This window comes from Nomascus leucogenys, chromosome 2 (assembly GCF_006542625.1).
Source record: "Nomascus leucogenys isolate Asia chromosome 2, Asia_NLE_v1, whole genome shotgun sequence".
In the NCBI taxonomy this organism is placed as follows: Eukaryota; Metazoa; Chordata; class Mammalia; order Primates; family Hylobatidae; genus Nomascus; species Nomascus leucogenys.
The window spans coordinates 3166510-3187597 of NC_044382.1; the positions used below are offsets into that span (position 1 = coordinate 3166510).

The following is a 21088-nucleotide window of genomic DNA, read 5'->3' on the forward strand; positions in this document are numbered from 1 at the left end:
CATTTGTGCCTATTTCAGGATTCTCTTCTGTTACATGGATCTAAATGTGTCTCCTTACAACAATGCTAAACTGTCGTTACTACGAGAGCTTTACAGTCAGTCTTAAGACCAGGTAGTGTGAGTTTCTCAGCTTCGTTCTTTTTCAAAATCGTTTCCAATATTCTAGGCTCCCTGTATTTCCATGTAAACGTCAGAAGTAGCTTTTCAGTGTCTAAAAAGAGCCTGCTGGGGTTTTGATGATTACAATGAATCTTACATCAATTTGGGAAGAGATGACATCTTAACAATATTGAATCTTCCAATACAGGAACACTGTATATCTCTCCATTTTTAAAAAAACCCAAGCTCTGTTTTTTTCTCTGTAATTTGTGTGTGTGTGTGTTGGTGTACAGGCATTTTATATATTTTGTTAAAGTGATCTCCAAGTACTTAATATTTTTGTTGCTACTGAAAATGGTATTATTTAAAAAATTTCAAAATTACAGTTGTTAATTGCTACTAGATAGAAATGAAATTGATTTTTGTATATTGATCTTGTATCTTGTAACCTTACTAAACTCATTTATCCTAGTTGGTTTTTTTGTAAATTCTTTTTTTTTTTTTTTTTGAGACAGAGTTTTGCTCTTGTCACCCAGGCTATTGCACAATGGTGCAATCTCAGCTCACTGCAACCTCCACCTCCCAGGTTCAAGTGATTCTCCTGCCTCAGCATCCCAAGTAGCTGGGATTACAGGCGTGCGCCACCAGGCCTGGCTAATTTTGTATTTTTAGTGGAGACAAAGTTTCACCATGTTGGCCAGGCTGGTCTTGAACTCCTGACCTCAGGTGATCCACCCGCCTTGGCCTCCCAGAGTGCTGGGATTACAGGCATGAGCCACTGTGCCTGGCCTGGTAAATTCTTTCTATATAGATGATTACGTTTTCTGTGAATAAGGAAAGTTTTACTTTTTCATTTCCCATCTTTGTCTTTTTTGAAAAAAAAAGTTTAAATTTTCTCTTATTGCCCTAGTTAGAACCTCTAGCACAACGCTGAAGAAAAGTAACGAGAGCAGAAATTGCCTTGCCCTCCAGTCTTAGGCGGAACGTGCTCATACTTTCACCATTAGGGTTGATGTTAGTTGTAGGGTTTTTGTAGCTGTACCTTCCCCTTCTATTCCTAGTTTGCTGACAGCTGTATCATGAATGGATGTTGGATTTCGTCTGCTTTTTCTGCATCTATTGATATGATAATATGGTTTTCTGTTTTAGTCTACTGATAGACTAAATGTTTTAAATGTTAAACCAATCTTGCATTCTTGTCATAACTCCACTTGAGTTCTGCTTATTTTGGGTACTGCCCTTTCTGGGTAGATTTGTTAAATTCTGTTAAGAATTTTTGTGTCTATGTTTATGAGGGGTATTAGTCATTTTTCCTCTAATCCCTTTTTCTGGTTTTGCATCAGGGTATTTGTAGCTTCATGAATGATGGTCTTTCCTGACTCTTCTGCTTTCTACTGGAGTTTGTGGTTTGGTATCTTTTTTTTTTTTTTTTTTTTTTCTTGAGACAGAGTCTCACTCTGTCGCCCAGGCTGGAGTGCAGTGGTGCCATCTCGGCTCACTGCAACCTCCGCCTCCTGGGTATAAGCAATTCTCCTGCCTCAGCCTCCCGAGTAGCTGGGATAACAGGCATGAGCCACCACACTCGGCTAATTTTTGTATTTTTAGTAGAGACGGGGTTTCACCATGTTGGCCAGGCTGGTCTTGAACTCCTGGCCTCAGGAGATTCGCCCGCCTCAGCCTCCCAAAGTGCTGGGATTACAGGCATGAGCCACTGTGCCTGGCTGGTTTGATATTCTTCCTGTGAAAAAATTCTTTCTTTACCTGTGTAAAGCCACCTGGCCTTTGAGATTTTTGTGGGAAACATTTTTGTTTTATTACCATCTTGCTATTTGTTTTCTGTTTGTCTCATCTCCTCCTCATTCCTTTTTTTCCCCCTTTCCCTGCCTTCTTTTGGATCGAGTCAGTTTTGGTAATCTATATATTGTATTCATAGAATGTTATATATTTCACTAAGATTTTTAAAATCTTTAGCAAAAATGTTATACAGTAGGCTTTATTTTTATATTCTATTTCTCTTTTAGGTAGCTTTCTTACTCCTTTTGTTATATATTTTGAGTTTTATTTGTTTTCTTTAGATTGGTTAGACTTACCAGAGGCTTATCCTTTTCCGGATTTATCAAAGGACAATTTCTTACATTTATTTTTTAACCCTATTAATTAATTTCTGACTTTTAAAATTCACCCCTCTCCGTTTTGAAAAGCAGTGTATATAGTAGTTAACAGCATGAACTCTGTGGTCAGATCGTCTGGGTTTTAATCCTGGCTCTACCACCTACTGCAGCAGGATTCTGTTAATGTCTCCGTTTCTTAATCTGAAAAATGGAAATAACATTCTCTACCTTCAAAGGTTGTGAGGGTTAAATTAGTAAATGCGAAATGATTAAAACAGTATCCAGCACCCAGGAAGCACCTTGCAGGGTTTACTATTTTCTTATTATTCTGTTGTTCTCTAATTTCTTAGGCTGGATTCTCAGTTCATTCATTGTTGGTTTTATTGTTTAATCACAGAGATACGTAAAGCTATAAACTTTCCCCTGAGTACAATTCCTTAAGGTTTCTTATTAATTTTCTCATTGTTTTTACTTTGTAATTTTATTTTTGTGATCAAAGAATTAAAATAGCATAAAAATTCTAATGTGATTAGATGATCTATCAAAGATAATAAAAGGTATGTTAGAATTTCCTACTGCAATTGTTGTTGTTGTTTTTTTTTTCTGAGACAGAGTTTTGCTCTTGTCACCTGAGCTGGAGTGCAGTGGCACGATCTCGGCTCACTACAACCTCCGCCACCTGGGTTCAAGCAATTCTCCTGCCTCAGCCTCCCGAGTAGCTGGGATTACAGGTGCCCACCACCACACCCAGCTAACTTTTTGTGTTTTTAGTACAGACAGGGTTTCACCATGTTGGCCAGGCTGGTCTCGAACTCCTAACCTGACTCAGCCTCAAAAAGTGCTGGGATTACAGGCATGAGTCACTGCACCCGGCCCTACGATTGTGTTTTAATCAAGTTCTATTTGTATTGCTAACCATCCTTTCTTTGTATATTTTGATGGAACACCACTGGCTCATGAATACTGTCTGTTTGGCACTCACTATATCTTTACCAATATCAAAATATTTGGATCTATTTGCCCAGAATTGTAATTTCTTACTTTTTATTTGCAATTACCTTTGTCCTGCTTTTTAATGTTAGCCATTTTTATTACTTTCTTTTTGATTCTTATAGCATTGTTCAAATAGCATTGTGGGTATCCCATTAGAACTATATATTGGCAGTCATACTTAAAACATGTTCTCTTCAACCCTAACTAGCCCTTGAACTAATCTCCCCTGAAGGCTCATGGCTGATTTATCTCTTGATGGGGAGGTAGGAAACTCTGAGTTATTTCTTACATATTGATTCAACAACTGGCTTACTAATTTATATATATAAAAGTATATAGGTGAGGCATGGTGGCTCATGCCTGTAATTCCAGCACTTTGGGAGGCTGAGGTGGGCAGATCACTTGAGTCCAGGAGTTCAAAACCAGCCTGGCCAACAACATGGTGAAACACCAGCTGTACTAAAAACATGAAAATTAGCTGGGCATGGTGGCAGGAGCCTGTAATTCCAGCTACTTGGGAGGCTGAGGCAGGGAGAATTGCTTGAACCCGGGAGGTGGAGGTTGCAGTGAGCTGGTGCGCCACTGCAATCCACCCTGGGCAACAGAGCAAGACTCATCACAAAAAAAAAAAAAAAAAAAAAAAAGAGTATATATCAGCACAGAACCTAACAAATATCCCAAAGCTAATTTGGAACAGGCCTAGGCAATTTACCACCCAGACTTTAAGGGTCTATATGCTTTAAAAAGGTGAAAAGAAAAAAAAAAAAGGGAGACATTTAGGGATTCTTGGAAAAATGTATTGTAATTTCATAAGTACAATTACATCATGCAAGCTTCAGGTATTCTAAGTCGGGTGTCATGTCATCACTGAGCTTTTTAAGTGTTTCCACCCAATTTTAAAGTCTTTGATTTGATTTTTAAAATTTTTAATTTGTTATGTTAGTAAATTATTAAGGCTTACAATTTTCTGTTCATGCATATTCTACTAACTTTAAAATGAAACATGTTAATGCATTTATTGAATACAGTAAGGAGCAAAACCGTGTATATTTCTGAGTTTTGTTCCTATTTGAGACAAGACGTTTTAATTCTTCCATTTCCTTTTTGTTTTTTGACACTGCAATCTAGGGCTTTCGATTCAGATAGCTATTACTATTTTTTTTTTTTGAGACGGAGTCTCACTCTTGCCCAGGCTGGAATGCAGGGAGCAATCTTGGCTCACTGCAACCTCCGCCTCCCGGGTTCAAGTGATTCTCCTGCCTCAGCCTCCTGAGCTGGGATTACAGGTGCGCATCACCATGCCTGGCTATCTATTACAATTTTTTATAAAACACTTTTAAGGCCAGGCACGGCACAGTGGCTCATGCCTGTAACCCCACTACTTTGGGAGGCTGAGGAGGGCGGATCACTTGAGGTCAGGAGTTTGAGACCAGCCTGACCAACATGGAGAAAGCCTGTCTCTACTAAAAATACAAAATTAGCCAGGTGTGGTGGCACATGCCTGTAATCCCAGCTACTCGGGAGGCTGAGGCAGAAGAATCGCTTGAACCTGGGAGGCGGAGGTTGCAGTGAACCGAGATCGCGTCACTACACTCCAGCCTGGGCAACAAGAGCGAAACTCCGTCACACACACAAAAAAAGCCACTTTTAATTTCTTTTATTCTATACAGTATTTCATACTAGAGATACAGCTATTTCTATGTGTTTCAACATTCATCACTTGTCTATTTATATGACTTTCTTATATTTTTCTTTTTTTATTGTAGTAAAAGATTCATAACATAAAATTTACCATTTTAACCCTTTTTTTTTTTTTTGAGATGAAGTCTTGCTCTGTTGCCCAGGCTGGAGTGCAGTGGTGCGATCTCAACTCACTGCAACCTCTGTCTCCCGGGTTCTAGCGATTCTCCTGCCTCAGCCTCCCAAGTAGCTGGGATTATAGGCAGGCATCACCATGCTTGACTAATTTTTGTATTTTTAGTAGAGACGGGGTTTCACCATGTTGGTCAGGGTGGTCTTGAACTCCTGACCTCAGGCGATCTGCCCGTCTTGGCCTCCCAAAGTGCCGGGATTATAGGCATGAGTCACTGTGCCCGGCCGCACTTGCATATTTTCTGTTGCTGTCGCAAATAAAGACGATCTGCTCTAAAATTCCCAAGTGACAACTCTTTCTCCTGAGAACTTTGCACACATTGCTTACCATCTTCAGGCGTTCAGTATAGAGATGAAAAGATTGAGCCCTTTCTGATACGTTCCTTTTTAATAGCTTTTTGTTGTTTTCCTGTTCATGGATGCTTTTGGAAGTTTTAAAAGTTTATAGAAAACACAAAAGGAAAAAAATTGCCATGTGTGGGTGTCTCTGCTTGAAATAGGGCAGGTCTCTTTAATTAGAGAAACGGTTTTCCTCACCTGAGGAAAATTCCATTTTACTTTCTGTTGCTATGAAATATATTTAATATTGCTTATTTGCATTTTTTCTAGTTTCTCTTTTAGGAGCACCAATTAATTTTATCTTCAGTCTCCATTCTCTTTTCCTCTTATAGAGTCTTTTTCATACCCTTCTTTTCCATCTGTATCAGGGATTGGCAAACACCAGTCCATGGCCTGGCCTGTTTCTCTATGCCTGTGAGCTCAGAATAGCTTTTATGGTTTTAGAGGGTTGTAAAAACAAACAAGAATATGTGACAAAGAATGCATGGCCTGTAAAGCCTAAAATACTTGTCGTCTGGCCCTTTATGGGAAAAGTTTGCCGACCTCTGGTCTTCACCCCGGGAAGCTTCTCAGGTTCATCCTCTCCATCGGTAATTCTACTTTTTCTTACGTGCGATTTTTGATGTTGGTCCTTTACCACTGCCTCCAGTAAACATTTCAATTTCAATTACATTTGTATGTTCTTGGCAATCTTCCTTATGCCATCTTCTTTTCAACCATGTAGTTGTCTTTTCATCTCAACCTCTCCGCTTTCTATGGCTTTTGCCTATCTTCACTACTTTCTCGTAAGGCTCCAGGATGTTCTGCTGTTTGTATATCTGCTGTTTGTGTATTCCCTCTTTACACACATTGGCACATGGCAGAACTTGGCCAGACTCAGTGTTTATTGACTGTCGTTGGTTCTCTCTCTACCTAGATGATGGTTAAGGACCTGCTTCTGATGTATCACTTCTGGGCACGTTTAGGCACAAAGCTTCTAACAATCCAATCCCCAGCTTTCGATTGACTTTCCCCCAGTGCGGGAGTCAGCAAACTATTGGTCGTGGCCTGTGTGCCTTGCCAGGTAAGAGTGGTATTTACATTTTTTTTTTTTTTTGAGATGGAGTCTCACTCTGTTGCCCAGGCTGGAGTGCAGTGGCGCGGTCTTGGCTCACTGCCAGCTCCGCCTCCCGGGTTCACGCTATTCTCCTGCCTCAGCCTCCCGAGTAACTGGGACTACAGGCGTCTGCCACCTAGCCTGGCTAATTTTTTGTATTTTTAGTAGAGACGAGGTTTCACCATGTTAGCCAGGATGGTCTCGATCTCCTGACCTCGTGATCCACCTGCCTCAGCCTCCCAAAGTGCTGGGATTACAGGCGTGAGCCACCGCGCCCAGCGGTTTTTACATTTTTTTAAAGGATTGTTAAACAACAACAACAAAAAAACACAAATAAAAAATTAAGAATAGTATGTGACAGAGACCCACAAAGGCTGAAATAGTTCCCATATGATCTTTTACAGAAAAAGTGGCCAACTGCTGCCTTGGAATATCTCTATACCGGTAGCATCTTCTCCTCCCTCCTGCATGGTTCTCTCAGCTAATGGTGTGCATCCCACATCTGCATTCCCTGTAGGCATTGCCACCAGCACCCTTCCCATCTGAGCTCCTACCTACAGGATTTTACTTCCTGGGCCTATAACTCAGAAGGAACCAACCTACCCGATTCTTGGCAACTTGTTTTGCATAATGCTGTTTCTGTCCAGAGACAGAAAAATGCATGGAGGGGTTGTGGCTGTCATAGCGGAGGTGGTGGTGCTATCGGAGAACAGCAGGCAAGCTGCCAGGAAAAAGGGATTGGTATCTACAACTAAGAGGGATGACTCTCATTGTCAGGTTAATATGAACCCTAGATATCTGTGTTAAGGGTGAGCAATGGGGGATAGAACAGGTCTTTTTACTCTTTTCTTCCTTTTTTTTTTTTTTTTTTGGTCAAAAGAATTCCATTGCAAAAAAAAAAAGTTGTAAAATCACTAAGTGAAGGTTTAAAGATAGCAGCCTAACATGATGATCTATTTATACATTAAACCAAAAAACAATAATTAATGTTACCTGTAATCGTGTACTATTTTTCTCGCACTCTCTAGTTGTTCGTTGGTTAACAGAATGTTCCTGGGGTCAGTTACAGTGAAGAAATGATTGGCTCGTCCAATGAAAGTGCTTTGATCCCATCGAGGTTCCTTGATGTTAATGTTTGGTGGTAGTTCTCCAGACATGGTCCCAGACTGCAAAGAGTCAAAAAGGCAAGTTCGCGTAAGGCTTACAATGTCACTACATATTTAGAAACTTTACGGTCACCTTAAATTTTCAAGTAAAGATTTATATACTCTTCCTATTTATAAAAAGAATTTTGCTATAAATGGCAAAAAGGCCACCTAAATTCAAAGCTAAGTTTGTCTATAAATCTCAATTGATCTTAACTAAATTTCAATAGTTTCCTACATATTTCTCTTTATAAGTACATAGTATTTTAATATTTACTTGTTGGATATCTAGAATTACTCTGGAGAAAATAAAGGTATGAAAAGTTTTAGGATGGGTGCGGTGGCTCACACCTACATTCCCAGCACTTTGGGAGGTCGAGGAGGGAAGATCCCTTGAGCCCAGGCGTTTGAGACCAGCCTGGACAACACAGCAAGACCCCATCTCTACAAAAAATTTTAAACACTTATCCGGGCATGGTGGTGCATGCCTATAGTTCCAGCTACTCAGGAGGCTGAGGTGGCAGTGGGGGTGGGGATCGCTTGAGCCCAAGAGTTGGAGGTGGTGGTGAGCTATCATCACGCCACTGCACTCCAGCCTGGGTGACAAAGCAAGACCATGTCTCTAAAAAAAAAAAAAAAAAGTTTAAAAATAATAACAGCAACAAGGTCTGAAATTTGAACCCATTTTTCTGAGTGAAACAACCAACGTCAAACGCCTACTAAAGTTGTTATTCCTACTAGGAGAAATGACTAATGATTAAAAAAAGGTTTAAATGCTAAAAATTACACAACTAAAAAGGATGCAGATTCATTCAGCCTTGTTTAGCACATAAACCACCAATCAAAAATTAAAAATTATGTTCTCCAAGCTACCAGGAACATAGCGTGAAAAACACATTTGCACAGTCCCATCAATAGGAATAACTCTGTAGCATGTAATTATCCTCATAACATTTTTATTTTCTGGCTAAAGAGCCATTACTTTTTTTCCAAAAGTAATTAATTTCTTTCTCTGAGTAATACATGTTTATTTTAGAACTGCCTTGTATTGTTGTAATAGATGCTTACTGTGGTATTCCGAAAAATATAAGCTTATTATAGAAAATAAAGAATAAAGAAACAAGATCTCCCATAATCCAGGCACTCTGAAATCATCGTTACTGTTTTGGTACATTTCCTTATAGACATTTTCTATACATGTTATTATACAATTGAAAAAAATTAGTTGATATTATACTGTATATTTTAAGATCCTGATTTTTTTACACTTATTTCATGAGCATCCTTGTGGCCGCTGTTCATTTTGGATATATAACTACACTTTTAATGTTTAAGTGGTTTTTGGTTTTTCATCATGACATATAATGCTTATCCTTGTCTATGCATCTTTGTCCTTATAGCTAGCGATTTCCTCAGACTAGCTCTCTTTGCATGATATTAGCAGGCCGAAGGATTTTCACCACTACAAAGGCTTTAAATCATTGCTTCCTTATACCTGTTTCCCTGCCCTACATTTTTAATAGCAGTTTTAATTTTAATTCTCTTTTCAGGTCACTTTTCCTTAAGTTACTTTCTTTTCTTTTTTTTTATTAATTTTTTTCTTTTTTTCCCCACACAAAACAATAAACATTTTCTAAAAATACATACAAACAAAAAGATGCATATCAAACATATTAGGAAGGTTGCACATGGAAAGACCGGGAATAGAAATGGGGGGTGGGAATGAAAGAAAATAAATGAGAGAGGGACTTTGTATGGATCAATGATAATAACTCAATCCTCTATGTCTTTGACAAAGAAGAAGGAGAAGGAAGAGGAGGAAAAAGAAAGTGGGATAAAGGATCAGAAAGGGAGGAAAATGGAAAAAATTAGAGTATGACTCCAGGGTAGACCTGTTTTGTTGTTGCTGGGTTGGTTGGTTGGTTTGTTTGTTGTATTTTTCATATGTTTCGCCATGTTGGCCAAGCTGGTCTCGAACTCCTAGCCTCAAGTGACCAACCCGCCTCGGCCTCCCAGAGTGCTGGGACTACAGGTGTGAGCCACCACGTCCAGTCCCCACATTGCTTCTGGCCTCCGTGGTAGACCTCCCAGACGGGGCGGCCGGGCAGAGGCGCTCCTCACTTCCCAGACGGGACGGCCGGGCAGAGGCGCTCCTCACTTCCCAGACGGGACGGCCGGGCAGAGGCGCTCCTCACTTCCCAGACGGGACGGCCGGGCAGAGGCGCTCCTCACTTCCCAGACGGGACGGCCGGGCAGAGGCGCTCCTCACATCCCATACGATGGGCGGCTGGGCAGAGGCGCTCCTCACTTCCCAGACGATGGGCGGCCGGGCAGAGGCGCTCCTCACTTCCCAGACGGGACGGCCGGGCAGAGGCGCTCCTCACTTCCCAGACGGGGCGGCCGGGCAGAGGCGCTCCTCACTTCTTCCCAGACGGGGCGGCCGGGCAGAGGCGCTCCTCACTTCCCAGACGGGGCGGCTGGGCAGAGGCGCTCCTCACATCCCAGACGATGGGCGGCCGGGCAGAGGCGCTCCTCACTTCCCAGACGATGGGCGGCCGGGCAGAGGCGCTCCTCACTTCCCAGACGATGGGCGGCCGGGCAGAGGCGCTCCTCACTTCTTCCCAGACGATGGGCGGCCGGGCAGAGGCGCTCCTCACTTCCCAGACGGGGTGGTGGCGGGGCAGAGGCGCTCCTCACTTCCCAGACGGGGCGGCCGGGCAGAGGCACTCCTCACTTCCCAGACGGGGCGGCCGGGCAGAGGCGCTCCTCACTTCCCAGACGGGGCGGCTGGGCAGAGGCGCTCCTCACATCCCAGACGATGGGCGGCCGGGCAGAGGCGCTCCTCACTTCCCAGACGATGGGCGGCCGGGCAGAGGCGCTCCTCACTTCCCAGACGATGGGCGGCCGGGCAGAGGCGCTCCTCACTTCTTCCCAGACGATGGGCGGCCGGGCAGAGGCGCTCCTCACTTCCCAGATGGGGTGGTGGCGGGGCAGAGGCGCTCCTCACTTCCCAGACGGGGTGGTGGCGGGGCAGAGGCGCTCCTCACCTCCCAGACGATGGGCGGCCAGGCAGAGACGCTCCTCACTTCCTAGATGGGGCGGCGGTTGGGCAGAGGCGCTCCTCACTTCCCAGATGGGCGGCCGTGCAGAGACGCTCCCCACCTCCCAGACGGGGCGGCGGCCGGGCAGAGGCTGCAATCCCAGCACCCTGGGAGGCCAAGGCAGGCGGCTGGGAGGCGGAGGCTGCAGTGAGCCGAGACCACGCCACCGCACTCCAGCCGGGGCAACACCGAGCACCGAGTGAGAGAGACTCCATCTGCAGTCCCAGCACCTTGGGAGGCCGAGGCGGGTAGACCACTCGAGGCCAGGAGTTGGAGACCAGCCTGGCCAACATGGCGAAACCCCGCCTCCACCAAAAATACCAAAACCAGCCAGGCGTGGTGGCGCGCGCCCGCAATCCCAGCCACCCGCCCGCAATCCCAGCCACCTGGCAGGCCGAGGCAGGAGAATCACGGGAGCCCGAGGCAGGGAGTCTACAGCGAGCCGAGACCAAGCCGCTTCAATCCAGCCTGGGCAACAGAGGGAGACCGTGCGAAAGAAAGAAAGAAAAAGAAAGAGAGAGAGAGAGAGAGAGAAAGAGAGAGAGACAGAGAGAGAGACAGAGAGAGAGAGAGAAGGAAAGAAGGAAGGAAGGAAAGAAAGGGCAAGAAAGAAAGAGAAAGAAAGAAAGGAGGGAGGGAGGGAAGGCAGGCAGGCAGGCAGGCTTAAGTTACTTTCTTAGTGCTTTACAGGTTCGGAGGTATATTAAGATGTCAGATGTGAATGCTGGGCATTCTTGTATACTTTCTCAAAATCTCCAATTAACACATATCATGGACCACAGGATCAAAACTGAGCATGTTAGGTCTGCAGATGTGAGGAATCTAGTGAGAAGGTAAAAATCAGCCCGGCTATTCCTAGAGCAGGCTGGGGTAACAAACAGAGAAGGCCAGCTACAAAGCTAACAGGAAGCCTATTTCCCCAAGGTCAGAATGCAGCTATACGGTGTCCTAACAGTTCTTTTTTTTGTGACCACTGTTTCTTATCTCACTGAGAAACCTTGTTCTCTGTCATCACGAGGGTCAGAAACTTTGCTACCTGAAATCATAACGTGAAGAGTGAAACATCCCACTCTTGACATAGGAAGCTGGCCTGGATTTCCAGCCCAGGTGCAGAGTTTCAGATTAGGAAACTTTTGGACACAACATTGCAAGTCCATCTTAACTTTGTAGTTTCCAAGGAAACAGGGATGTGGTAGTGATAGTGAGAATTATAGTTTTTTTTTTTTTTTTTTTTGAGACAGAGTCTCGCTCTGTCGCCCAGGCTGGAGTGCAGTGGCGCGATCTTGGCTCACTGCAAGCCCCGCCTCCTGGATTCACGCCATTCTCCTGCCTCAGCCTCTCCGAGTAGCTGGGACTACAGGTGCCCATCACCACGCCTGGCTAATTTTTTTGTATTTCTAGTAGAGACGGGGTTTCACTGTGGTCTCGATCTCCTGACCTCGTGATCCACCCGCCTTGGCCTCCCAAAGTGCTGGGATTACAAGCATGAGCCACTGCGCCTGGCTGAAGGGAAGACAGATTACTTTGTATTCGATTTTCTGAGAAAAATCTGTATCAGATCTCCACTGGGGAACATCACAGTCCACTTGGGCCCAAGGGCAGGCACAGGAGGGTAGTGAAGGGTGTGGGGAAGGAAATGGCTCATGGTCTCATGTACAGCCAAAGCCTGGTACCCATCAGCATGAGGTCCACACCCAGAGTGCAGGCTGAATACCATGCCCAGCCTTGTGCTGGGCCTCCTGGGTCAGAATCTCTAGAAGGAGGATAACATTTGTCTTTTTAAAAAGCTCTCCAGATGATTTTGATGTGTTCCACTGGTTCAGAACCATCGATCTGCACCAGCAGCTTCGCAGGAATAGACAGTTCCCTGAGGAGGGGAGTTGAATGTGTTGTGTAGTGTCTTCCTTCTTGCTACCACCATCATGGGGATACAAGAAATGTATGTCATTGTATGGAGACATGACTAAATTTTGAATTAGAATATATCAAGTGTATTACAAAAAGCAGAGTCCAGTTCCTATTCTGAAAAGCAGCACTCTTCAGACTCGTCTACAGAGGCTTGGGCTCTGCTGAGGCATCTTAGCAACCTGCAGGGCGTGCAGGGGAATTCAAGCAGGTGGGTTCACACGCTGGCCCCTGTCCATGAGGCACATTGTGAAGTTACAATTACGTGTATCACTCAGCATTTGTTTCTATTCTTAGAGGTCATCAAATAAATGCCATACATAATCATACAACTGAATAAGACAGATAATCTGGCCTAATTTCCTCCTATTTCTGAATGTGCCAATAAAAGATACAATTCCTACCTTCAAGTAGACCATAGTTTGAATGCATAACAGAATAAATACTCAGGAGAAAAAAAAATCTGTTAGCTTTGTTTTTTTCTAAAAGGTCTTAAAAATGCTGCTATCTTTAATATCTATTTATTGAACACCTACTACATGACAGACTCTTGGGCTGCACTGGTGAACAAAGACAAAAATTCCTGCCCTATTGGTGCTGACAGTGGGATGGCAGAGTGAAAGGAAAACAGGCAATAAACAAAAAACACAAAAGATAAGTAAACTATTCATTATATTAGAAGGCAGTAAGTGGTTAGGGAAAACAAACAAACAACAAACAAACAAAAACACCCCAGAACAGGATAAGAAGGATCATGGGCAGGGCCTTGACGTCCTGGGCTCAGGTGATCCTCCCACCTCAGCCTCCCGAGTAGCTAGGACTACAGGCATCTGCCATCATGTCCAGGGTAGTCAAGGAACGTCTCATTGCGAAAGTAATACTGCAGCAAGATCAGAGGAAAGTAAAGAATTGAATCATGTGGATATCTGGGGGAAGAGCATTCCAGGCAGAGGGAAAAGGCATTGCCAAGACCTTAAGGCAGAAATGCATCTGGTGTTGGCCGGGCGCGGTGGCTCACGCCTGTAATCCCAGCACTTTGGGAGGCCGAGGCGGGCAGATCACCTGAGGTCAGGAGTTCCAGATCAGCCTCAACATGGAGAAACCCTGTCTCTACTAAAAATACAAAATTAGCCAGGCATGGTGGTGCATGCCTGTAATCCCAGCTACTCGGGAGGCTGAGGCAGGAGAATTACTTGAACCTGGGAGGCGGAGGTTGCGGTGAGCCGAGATCGCGCCATTGCACTCCAGCCTGGGTAACAAGAGCGAAACTCCATCTCAAAATAAATAAATAAATAAATAAATAAATAAGAAATGCATCTGGTGTCTTCAAAGAATAGCAAGAAGGCATGAGCTGGAGCGGAGTGAGGAAGCAGGAGATGGGAGATGAGGAGGTAAGAGATGTAATGGCTTAGGTTGGAGTCAGATGATGTGGGTCATGTAGCCACTGTAAGGTCTTTGAATTTCACTCTACAAAAAATGGGAGTCACTGGAAGGTTCTGATCAGAGGACTGAAATAAACGGACTCACAATTTAAAAGGATCTCTCTGGCTACTGTGTGGAGAACAGACAGTGGGGAGATAAGAGTGAACACAGGAGGAACCAGTGGCAAGGTTACTGCAGAGATCCAGACAGAGCCGGGGGACAGCGCAGGTGGCAAGAGGTACTGGAATTCTGGGTATTTCTTCAATGGTGCCAGCATGATTTCTTGACATCTTAGATGTGGGATGTGAGAGAAAGAAAAAGCATGGTTCCTAAGGTATTTGGTTGGAAAAACTGGAGGAGGAGAGGGCCAAGGGAGAAGACAGGAAGCTCAGATTTGCACGGAGTAAGTCTGAGGCACCTAGGAGGCAGCAAGTGGAGATGTCCAGCAGGCAGCAGAATAAGTAGGTCTAAGTTCAGGGGAGAAGTGTAATCTGGAGATTATCCGTGGGAGTTGTCAGACAGAGATTATATTTAAAGTCATGCGATGTGATGAGATCACCAGGGAAGCGAAGGTAAATAGAGAAGAGATCCAAGGACTCTGATGTGAAGAGGTCAGAAAGGACTGAAGGCACAGCAAAGTGGGCTGGGGAGTGACTGGTGGGTGGAAAACCAGGAGAGAGTAGCATCCTGAAAGATGAGAGGTAAATCTATTGGTAGCCTGACTGGCCAAAAGGAAGACACCTTGGTAGTTGGTCACTTCCATTTCTGGATAGTGAAGCGGGAGGAGGTGGATTTAACGGCAATGATGGTGGTAGCAAGAGGAACAACACGTTAAACCTCCCCTCCTTGGGAAACTGTTTATTCCTGCAAAGCTGCTGGTGTAGATTGATGGTTCTGCACCAATGGAACACATCAAAATCACCTGGAGAGCTTCTTATAAAGACAAATACTATCCTCCTTCTAGAGGTTCTGATCCAGGAGGTCCAGCATACGGCTGGGCATGGGATTCAGCATGCGCTCTGGGTGTGGACCTCGTGCTGGACGGACACTAGGCTGTGGCTGTATGTGAGGCCGTGAGCCATTTCCTTCCCTGCACCCTTCTCTACCCTCCTGTGCCTGCCCTCGGGCCTAGGTGATCTGTGATGTTCACCGGTGGAGATCTGTTATGGGTTTTTCTCAGAAAATTGAATACCAAGGAATCTCTCTTCCCTTTTAACTATAATTCTCACTATCACTATTTTTCCTTTGTGCTTAACATAAATAATGAAAACAAAAATTAATATGTAGCTTTTATAGAATTCTAGTTCCTAATAACAAACTATCCCTAATTTGTTAAATATAAGGCAACCTTTAGGGCAAGTTGCTGCCATCACGGTCTCATTTTAGAATTGGTTACTTTATTATTTATTTATTTATTTTGAGACAGGGTCTTACTCTGTCACCCAGGCTGGAGTGCAGTGGTGCAATCACAGCTCACTGCAGCCTTGATGTCCTGGGCTCAGGTGATCCTCCCACCTCAGCCTCCCGAGTAGCTAGGACTACAGGTGTCTGCCACCATGTCCAGCTAGTTTTTGTTTTTTTAAATTTTTGTACTGGTTGTAGAGACAGGGTTTCACTATATTGCCCAGGTTGGTCTCGAACTCCTGGGCTCAAGTGGATCTGCCCACCCTGGCCTCCCAAAATGCTGAGATTACAGGTGTGAGTCACTGCACCCAGCCAAAAATCTGGTTACTCTATAAAATATAAGTATTATCATGTATAAGAGCTGGATGCTTTTAAAAATGATTTATCCAATGTGCTTATTATGTGGAAGCCGAGGTCCAGAGGGGAAATAACTTGCCCAGGTTGCATGGCGGATGCTGGTAGCAGAAACAAGTCTGGGAGAACTCAAAGAAGGACCAGCCTCCAGGGCACTGGCCAGCTTTCCACTCACCACTCTCTTCTAGCCATTTTTCTTGAAGTATGACACCAACTGATGTCTGCAGAGAAATGATATCTTGGAAGCCCCCCCTTTTTTCCTTTAAATAAAAACTTGACCTTTACACTATGAAGTTCTATACTACAATAACCTTAAGGTTACTCTACAGTACAAGTGAATAAGAATGCTGTGGAGGCCTCACAAAAAATGTCTTCCTTAGTAGGAAGGAAAAAGGAGAGAGATGGAGAGGGCAACCCTAACATCTTAAGAATTTCCATTATATACAAGGAATTGGGCTAGATGCTGGCCTAAGCTTGCCACATTAGAGAATATTCTACCTCATTTCTCATAACAATAGTGTGATTCAGACATCCTATACACATTTTTCAGACAGAAGAATCAGATTCTGGGATGTCACTCAAAGCCACCCCATCTTTCCAGCAACGGAAGAAGCAGGAGTTCTTGACTCCAACTACTTATCTGCACACTCCAGTTAAACCCACCAAAATCCTGGCACTGGAAGCGCCTACTGCATGTACCTGTGATGAGGAGAATAATGGCTGCCAAAGATGTCTCATTCTCATCCCCAGAAGCTGTGAGAAGGTCTAATAAAAAATACTGCTATCTTTAATATCTATTTATTGAGCACCTACTACTGTGAATATGTTACCTTACATGGTGCAGGGACTTTGCTGATATGATTAAGTTAAGGATCTTGAGAGATGCGGAGATGATCCTGGAATATTTGGTTGGTCCAATGTCATCACAAGGCTCCCTATAAGAGAAGGAAGGAGGTAGAAGAGGCAGAGCCAGAGAAACAGATGTGGGAACAAGCAGAGGTTGGAGTGATGCTGGGCTGTGAGCTGCAGTCCCTAGCGGCTGGAAAGGGCAGGGAAAGGGGCTCTGCCCTAGAGCTTCCAGAAGGAAGGCCCACTTGTTGTAGACTTCTGACCTCCAGAACTCTGAGATAATACATTTGTGTTGTTTTAAGCTCCTTAAATATGTAGTAATTTGTTATAACAGCAATAGGAAATGAATACAACACTGTTTCCTCAACTTAAAAAGGATTTCAAGTTGTACTATAGTGGCGTAAGAAATACCAACTGGATTTGATAATCTGTGTTCCTCTGCCCCTGGAATTAAAAACAAACAAACAAACATACAGACTAATCAGGAATGCCACATTAGCATTCTCATAAAAACAGCTGATCTCAAATCAGATAACATTTTAATTATTAACCATGATGCCATGTTTCAATTAGGCAAGACTTCTTTCACGCATGAACTGACTTCCACCTTCAAGCACAGGAGCAGCCTGCACTCCAGATAAATTGATCCATTTTTAAAAAACAGGAGTCCCACTTAAAAAAAACAAACACCAAAACCTATTTCCTATTCACATTAAAGTCAACAGCACTGAGCGTGGTGGTGCGTGCCTGTAATCCCAGCTACTTGGGAGACTGAGGTGGAAGGACTGCTTGAACCTAGGAGGTTGGAGACCAAACTGGGCAACACAGTAAAACCTGTCTCTAAAAATCAGTGGGGTCTAGCAAGCACGCTGACATGGATCGCTCCTCATGCGTGGGGCCTGGGCTGAGGAGGGTGCGCCCAGACGCGCCCTGGGCTGGCTTCACTTTGTGTCTAGAGTCTATTCAGGGAGCGAGATGCTGGTATCCCTAAGGCCTTGGCCGCTATGTAAGGATCCCCAGGGTGCACCCCCTTACACCCGCCGGGGTCAGGGCTGGCCGGGCCACTTGGTTGGTCCGCAGCATTCCAGCGTGCACCTGCTGGCCCCGGGCAAGGCAGAGACGCGCTGAGGGCATGTGCCCCGCACACCTGGTACTGACGGGTCAGCAGGGCCAGTTGTGGGGCGGGGCTGCCGCGGGCACCATCGTGGGGAGGGAACGAGGTCCTGGGGTGGGGGTGACTGCAGCAACGGCCTTTGTTTTTCCATGGTCTGGCTTATGCAGCCATCCATCTGGCAAATTATGGCCCCTGGGCTTGTCTGGAAGGTTGAAACTGGGTAAAGATCAGATATCTTGTTACAGAGGTGTCTTGAACATCAATCACAGTCTTTCATGACCTAGGATGGGGCAGTGCTAGGACAGAGGCTTCTCGACTCCGGATTTCTGCAGACTGCGCTGGAGGAAGTCGTGCTGCACAGCCTTGTGCTGACACTGGGAACAGTGTGAATAATCATGAAACCACAGATGCTTCAAAAGAAAGTTTTGGAGAACAAGATGTTTGCGTTCCCACTGCAGATGCAGCAAGGATCATGAAGAATGTCCCTCAGAGGGACAGACTGCACAGGACGCCAAAGAATGTGTTCCATTCCAAGAATGTGTGGGTTCATCAGCTTCACGGCACCTGAAGCAAGTGAAAGATGCCAGGGAGAGTGAGGAGACAGTCAGTGGGGAGGGTGCTCTCTTTGCCCTGTTCACCTGAGGCTTTGAGAGTTATGCAGAAGCGCTGGGGTGGTGCCTTCAGGCACTCAGAGAGGCTAGGAGACAGGGGAGCAGGACCCAGCCCACCATAGACACAGAGCGACCTAGGGAAGCTGTGGAAGAGGCGCTCACTGAGCAGTTATTAGCTGGCTTCAGGACTGCAGAAAGGCAGCAGCAAAATGTTATGGTTTACACAGCACCACACTGGCAGGTTTCTCATGTCCAGCAAGCTCAGTTTTCATGAACTGAAGAAATGGTGCAATGGGGTGTGGAGGGAAGAGAAAGGGGCTAGAACAGACGCGCTAGAAGAAAATGATTGGTGACAGACGGTCTCCGTGTATTGCAATAGCTGTAATGTGGCTTCCTGGTGCTTGGCCAACTGAGGTGTTAATTCTAAGAATTTTTTCATGAATGATTTTAAAGAAATATTTGGATTTTAACCGTATTAAGAAATTTTGGTGGGGTATGAGAAAAAAGTGGGACTTAAAAAAATTCTGTGTTTGGCTGATGCCACTTATGCTAAGGAGAAAAATGACTTTAAGGTTTTATCACATAAAGGCATTCTCACAATGACGCTGGCTATCTGGAACTGTTAATAATTATGACATTATACTGCATTTAAGTGAACAGATTATTTTAGAGATGATATATGTTGAAAAATTATTTTACCCCTATAAAGAGACAGAAATAATTTCATAGAGAAATTAAAAACTGTTTAAATTCAATCTTTTAACTAAGGTTTTGAGTAAATATAGTTTCATGGAGCCTCATCCCAATAGCTTTCTCAAAGTCTTTTTATTTATTCATTCACAAACAAAATTAACTTATGCCTTCCATATCCACTGAAGGCCTCTTATGTGCTCAACACTGGCTTGGTCCTGGGTTTGGAAAGACCAAACACAGCTGTTTTTTTCTGGCTGGTTTCTGCTGATGGAGGCCCCCCGCCCTGTGGCGTAATTTCCTGAGCATCTACCCTGATAACCTATGGAATGAGAACTGGACTTAAGCAAATATAATCTAGATTTCAGTCCTGATTCTGTCATTTCCTTTCTAGACATGTGACTGGGTGAATTACTTTACATCTCTGAGCCTCACTTCTGCCATCTATAAAACACAGATAAGAGTTGGCTCATAGAGTTGGTAGGATCAGCAAACTGAAGAGTATAAGAGGCCTTTATTAATCTTCATTAAGGTGCCAAACAAAAGTGGGATCATTATTAACAAGCTGGCTTTCCACGAGTGGAAGCTCCTGTCCTCACTGGCCACAGTCCTGTGCATAAATGCAGCTCCTGGTGCCAGGAATGGCTCCTAAGCCTCCTGAAGATGATCAGAAACATATAAGAAAAAGAATTTATCTCCAAGATAAACTTTATTTCAAATTTTTAGCTGCATGCTAAGAAAATGCTTAACTACTGGAGAAAAAAAGAATTTTCCAAAATTTTGTAGAAAACAAGTTAGCAGGGAATGTGCTTTATTAGGAATTAGTACAAAGACCTTTGATCTTGGCTAAAGATTAACAATGATAACTGCGTTATTAAGCTGGAAAGCTGTTGGTTAAAACTACTGTATTTTGAAAGAGTTATGAAAGAGTCTGACTGCCCAGTTTGTTTAGCTAGGGCCAGGCAGGTGTGAGACAGCCCGTCAGTCACTGCTGTCCACTGTCCAGGGGACATGATGGAGCACCCAGACACTAGGCTTTCCATGCATTGTTAGATTGCTAAATCCTTATGACAGCCCTTCAAGATATTTTCCCGTTTTATAGAGCCACTCGGAGAAATTTAGTACCATGCCCAAGATGACATAGCCTTCACAGTTCTATCTGACTTTGAAACTCAATTCTGACTCTTTGGAGGCCAGAGAAGATGTGTCTGCCAAGGACAATCACACTAACTCAAGGAGCCTAAAAACCAAATTCCCTGATTTCTGTTGGGCTGGTCACCTGCATATAGTATCCCTTTTTTATGGGCATGGCCACACAGGAGATAGAATTATATATCAGAGAGTTGAATTCTGTGCAAAGCATTAGATTCATTCTATTTCCACTCAGCAATGGATTTGTGTTGCATATGCTTCCCTATTTCAGGATAATTCTGTATGGAGATGTGGGGCCTGCCTAGAATCAGGAAGACATGGAGAATCAAGGCCTTGCCTTTCCCTCTGCCATGTTCTCCCCTCCCATGCAGGTCCCACTATTCTATTAACTTTAAAACACCCATGTGCCAGGCACGGTGGCTCACACCTGTAATCCCAGCACTTTGGGAGGCTGAGGTGGGCGGATCACGAGGTCAGGAGATCGAGACCATCCTGGCTAACGTGGTGAAACTCCGTCTCTACTAAAAATACAACAAAATTAGCCGGGCATGGTGGCACTCGCCTGTAATCCCAGCTACTCGGGAGGTTGAGGCAGGAGAATCACTTGAACCCGGGAGGCAGAGGTTGCAGTGAGCTGAGATCGTGCCACCGCACTCCAGCCTGGGCGACAGAGCGAGACTCCATCTCAAAAACCAAACAAACAACAACAACAAAAAACAAAAACACGGATGTAACATTACAACCATTGCTCATATTCTAGTCCTCAAGATCAACTATGGGCATGGATTTCTTAAGCAGTATCTTAGGATGGGTGATGTTATTACAGTTAAA

General features: G+C 44.4%; 1 protein-coding gene across 6 annotated transcripts in view; it reads right to left on the reverse strand.

The window, feature by feature from the left end:
* Nucleotides 1–21088, reverse strand: part of SFXN1 (sideroflexin 1) — a 45351-nt gene that overhangs the window by 21471 nt on the left and 2792 nt on the right. For 5 of the 6 annotated variants that reach the window (XM_030824924.1, XM_003273256.3, XM_030824907.1 and 2 more), the window contains exon 2: nt 7504–7676. In XM_030824924.1, coding sequence (XP_030680784.1) covers nt 7504–7667 — 164 coding nt within the window. In that variant the 5' untranslated portion in view covers nt 7668–7676. Of the gene's footprint in view, nt 1–7503; nt 7677–16671; nt 16777–21088 lie in introns of all 6 variants that reach the window. The other variant, XM_030824918.1, reaches the window with a different exon arrangement.